Source organism: Trypanosoma theileri (genome assembly GCF_002087225.1).
Source record: "Trypanosoma theileri isolate Edinburgh chromosome Unknown TM35_Tth_6_V1, whole genome shotgun sequence".
Classification (NCBI taxonomy): Eukaryota; Euglenozoa; class Kinetoplastea; order Trypanosomatida; family Trypanosomatidae; genus Trypanosoma; species Trypanosoma theileri.
Window position 1 is genome coordinate 505,303 of NW_021639848.1, and position 4,531 is coordinate 509,833.

The 4,531-nt window shown below is 45.6% G+C and overlaps 2 protein-coding genes across 2 annotated transcripts; both read right to left on the reverse strand.

The window, feature by feature from the left end:
• Nucleotides 1-446: 446 nt before the first annotated feature.
• On the reverse strand, nucleotides 447-1,865 carry TM35_000063060 (uncharacterized protein; the record flags this gene model as incomplete). The annotated part of the gene is made up of 1 exon (XM_029023343.1): nucleotides 447-1,865. One exon carries the CDS (start codon nucleotides 1,863-1,865, stop codon nucleotides 447-449), a length of 1,419 nt encoding a protein of 472 aa, XP_028885367.1.
• A 1,797-nt stretch (nucleotides 1,866-3,662) lies between these two features.
• On the reverse strand, nucleotides 3,663-4,529 carry TM35_000063070 (Tbingi protein; the record flags this gene model as incomplete). The annotated part of the gene is made up of 1 exon (XM_029023344.1): nucleotides 3,663-4,529. A coding segment is annotated over one exon (867 nt), but the record flags the coding sequence as incomplete, so codon positions are not given.
• Nucleotides 4,530-4,531: the final 2 nt, after the last annotated feature.

Sequence of the window (4,531 nt, forward strand, 5' to 3'; positions counted from 1 at the left end):
CACACACAAAGAGAAGGAAGGTTGGTAGTGTACGTGTTTGTGTGTCTTGAACCTCCTGCCATTCTTCACATTTCAGTCACAGCAATTAAAACACATCGGGATTGCATCCCATTCCCATGGGTAAAAGCAACAGTTAGTAATATCACGGAACACATATACACTCTTCATTAGCCGGGCAGAGTAAATGGCGGCAAAACAGTGCCCAGATAATAATGCGAACAAACAAAGAGGACACTCCCCCCACAAAATGATGGTTTGTCATGTGATGAGTGCCATAGGGAGTCCAATGGATTTGTCCAGTAAAAAAACGCAAACAAGAGATTCATCGAACTGGAAAAGAGAAAAAAAAGAAACATTAAAATTCAATAAAAAGAACAGCACCCTTACAATGCATCCATATCCACTCAAATAAGGATAACTGTGCAGTTGTGTCATGGGAACACTGTTCAGCACACGGCAGTGCTACCCAATACACACATTAAAACAATAAGCAAAAAGGGACCGTGCACCAATTCAGGACTGCTGCTGCCGTCTTTCTTCTTTTTTTTGGCCTCTTCTGCCACCTGTCTCGCTTTTTCTTCTGCAACCCTTTTCGCTTTTTCCTCCTTGGCTTGTTCGTCTCTTTCCTTCTTGGCCTGTTCCTCCCTTTTCTTTCTCTCCTGTTCATCTTTTACCCTTCGCGCCTCTGCTGCTGCGGCTTCCGCCTTTCCTTGCCGTTCTTCCTCCTGTCTCCTTCGTTCCTCCATCTCCCGTTCCAGCCTCTCTTGCTCGACCCTCCTCCTGTCGTCCTCGGCGATCCTTTTCTTTTCCACCTCCATACGTTGGAGTTCGTCTGCGTTCGCATCTTTTATTCTTTTATCGACATCCTTGATCGTCTTGTTTCCTCTTTTTGCCGTGGTTGCATTCGTTTTGTCAGTGATGTAACCGAGGTCCTTCTTCGGGACCTCGATCTTGTCTTTTATTTTTTGTAGTTCCTCCTTCTTTTCCGTCGCCTCTTCCATACCCCCGACCAGCTCTAGATCTGCGTATGCCTTTCTCCAAGCCTCTATCCGCTTTTTGGCTTCCCCCACTGAAAATCTGCCTTGAACCGTCACTTTACCAAGCAGATGTGTGATATTCTGCAAAACGTCACGAACATCCTCCCCGACTTTCTTCACTTCCATTGCCTTTTTATTCGCAGAATAATTTACCCCAAAATTGTCGTAATATTCAAGACCTTTCTTAAGAGACTCCAAAGTATAGTCTACTTCTCTACGGATGCCCGTACACATGAGCCTTGCCTGCTCCGCCTCGTCAAGTTTTTTCATCGCATCCTCTTTGGGTACCTTCTCTTTTGTCTCCTCTAGAACCTTTATCGCCTCTTGAACCAGTCCGTCGAACTTGCTCTTGTCGACGTTACCAGCGGGAAGCCGTACTGTTTTCCCACCCTCTTTTTTCGTCACAACGTCCCCAATATCCCTGGTTAGATTCGTAATTTTTTCGGTGGCCCCCTCGGCATCCTCAACCATTTTATTATTAGCCTTAATAACGTCACCCCATTGGGAGATACAGGTCGTTCCGTTAGCAAAACGAGCGTTGGCATCTTTGAGCGCCAACTGCACCTTCCATACTGCCATCCAAAACTCCGAATAAAGGTCACTCAGACTCCCATCGTTCTTGATATCATCGTAGTCGTAATTGGGGATCTTTGACAACCTCCTCAACGCCTCCTCTCGGTCAATGAATACTTCCTCACCGGTCACGGCATCAACCCCTCCTGCCTTTCCCTGGTTGGCATCATCTGTCGCGCGGACCATGCACACACAACATTCCAGGAGTACCAACAGGTACACCACATGGCGCAGTTGGACGAACATCGTTGTCATGATTATCACTGTGAGTCGTTTGGATCCGTGGTAACAAGGAGGAAAAGGAGAAAGAAAAGAGACGCACATTTAACACACAAGGCAGACAGTACACAGCGACACAGAAAGAGAGGGAGAATACACATCACAACAGCAATCAAACACAACCCAATGAGGGGTACAACAGTAAACCACTCACACAATAAAACACACCCAGAGTTACACAGATATTGAAACAACACCTTGAACTTAGAAGAAGTGGAAAACAAATGGTATCAAAACAATATTAAATAAACGTCTCTACACACACACTCCAATATCTTACTCGGTATTCATACACACAAAGTGTGTCTGTATTCTCATTATAATAAAATCATTACCAAGCAGTTTGAACAACAAAATACACCAAAAACACAGTGTACGCCGGGCAACATACAAAAACAATACCACAAATCATCAGCAAAACAAAGAGACTGTACAATAATCAACACACTTCCAAACAGAAAAAGAAAAGAAACCAATGCATCACCATAATATTTATACCAACACCACAATTGGAATCTAAAACCCACTCACTCACAACCATAACAAAAATGACTGCATACACATCACTGTAATACCATGTCAATCTTTACAAGCAGAATCAACACACAATCACTCTCTCACACACACATATTACCTCTTTATTTATCCTTATTATTATTATTTTATTTTTCCTCAGAATGCCAATTCGCCTCTTCTTCTCCCACAGCATTATCGGCAAAAAAAATAAAAAAAACATCCACCCAAACACAGACGTCCTTTACTCCATGGTGTGTATTAGGAAGGTACGATCCAACATATCCCCTTTTCCTCTCCCTACCCAAACAGGACCCCACACCACACCACCACGTTTTTCTTTCTGTTCTTCGTGTCTTTATGGATATTACTCCAATGGTACGGTTATCAGCCGTACACCGTAGAGAACTTTAATTACCGACTTACGGGTGGTTCAAAAAAAGAAAGATCCCTTCGTTTTATAGGATCCTCAAGCTCTTGTAATATGATTTTTGTTGTAGCCCGTTACCATACGAGAGAACCAGTCTACGAGAAATCTGATCAAGTAAACTCCACCAGATCTCTCTACTCTCACCTTTTCTTACCCAAAACCCATCCTCAAGTCTCCTTTTGTTATTATTTTTGTTATTTTTGTAATAGATTGGCCTCAATGAATTCCTATTTATTTTATTCTTTCTTTGGTCAGTGACAGGGGCCTTGAGCGTACTCTTCTATCAAGGTTTCCATATTCGTGCTCGTCGCTGATTATAGAGGTGGGGAGGTAAGCTGCGTAGGGTTTCCAGGGTGTGAAGACTGTGGCATAGTGTAGTTCCGCTCCACCGCAATAAGGAACTGTGCTAACCGCTTAGAGAAACATAGTTTCATCAGGGGTACATCATCACCTATCGCAAATTGAACTCGCAGTGGCTGAAGAGCGGGGCAACTCAAGAGGTGCAGAGCTGTTTCTTCGCATTCGTCGCGTTGACTGGTGTGCGTGAGTGGGTTGATACCCGTGTCGTGACACTCGGTGTAGAGTTAGGCCCGACTTACTCATATACACTGACGACCGCATGAGGGGCAGACTAATGCCGGAAGGTCTCTTGTTTTTGTTGTCTTGTATCTTGCGTTGGGGTGGAATTTGATTTGTTGACATTCCCTGTCTATAATGGAATTTTCTGTACTGGGCGTAGAGCTTCTGGCAGATTCCGCATTGGACTTTTTCTCTGTTCTCACGCTCCGGCGGCGACGTATCTCGCTGGCGTTTCTTATTTCTCGGAAACGTTACTTGTATTGTTGCTGGCAGAATTGGGGTTCCAGGTGGATGTTGGAACTTTTTATGGCATGCGAGAGCTCCAATGTTGCCAAAGTCGCGTAGACAAAATTCGCATCGTAGTGAAGCAGGCTGAGGAATGAGTTGGATGCGAGGTGCATATTTTTTGGGGGGTTCTCAGGATGCCGTGCTCTAATATGGGCTTTGAGGCCTGTTTTAGAGCGCGCTATCATATCACATTTGTCACAGAGGGAACGCTGATTCCTCTGAATCGGTTCGTCGGCTCGCGGGCGTTTTCTCTCTGGGACATGGCATGGGGCATTGCGCATGTATCTAAGGTGGCGTGTCAATCCATTTTGAAGCGGAAATGTTCGTTTACACATACTGCAGGCAAACGGATGGGGTTTTGCTTTAGGGCGAATTGGGACGGGGTAACGTTGTGGCCGGAGGTGGGGGTTGTGGTGGCGGCGGGGGTTCTGGCGGGATGTCCGGCGGAGGCGGCTCATGGGGGAATTTGATCTTCCAGAGCGCGTCGGCTCTCTTGAACCCATGTGTTTGTTGACCATATGTACTACTGCGGTGTTCCTGCATGAGTATTGTGTCCCGCATTCAGTGCAGGTGGCGGGGTCTGTTGCTTTGTTTAGTGCATAGCGCGGTTGTTTTTGGCTAGTTGGAATAACGGGCGCTGGCATGTTTACTTGTTGGGGATTACACCATCGACAACCAGGGGGAATGTGGGTTTGTATCTTTCGCAGCAACCAGCCATAGCGATGCGAAGCACCTGTGCGAAAACGTGCTAAGGCTGTTTCTTCTTCTCTAGTAAGTTCCGGGTTGTCTTTGGTGGGGTCCCAGGATCCAGTGATTTTTAATCTATGGGAGA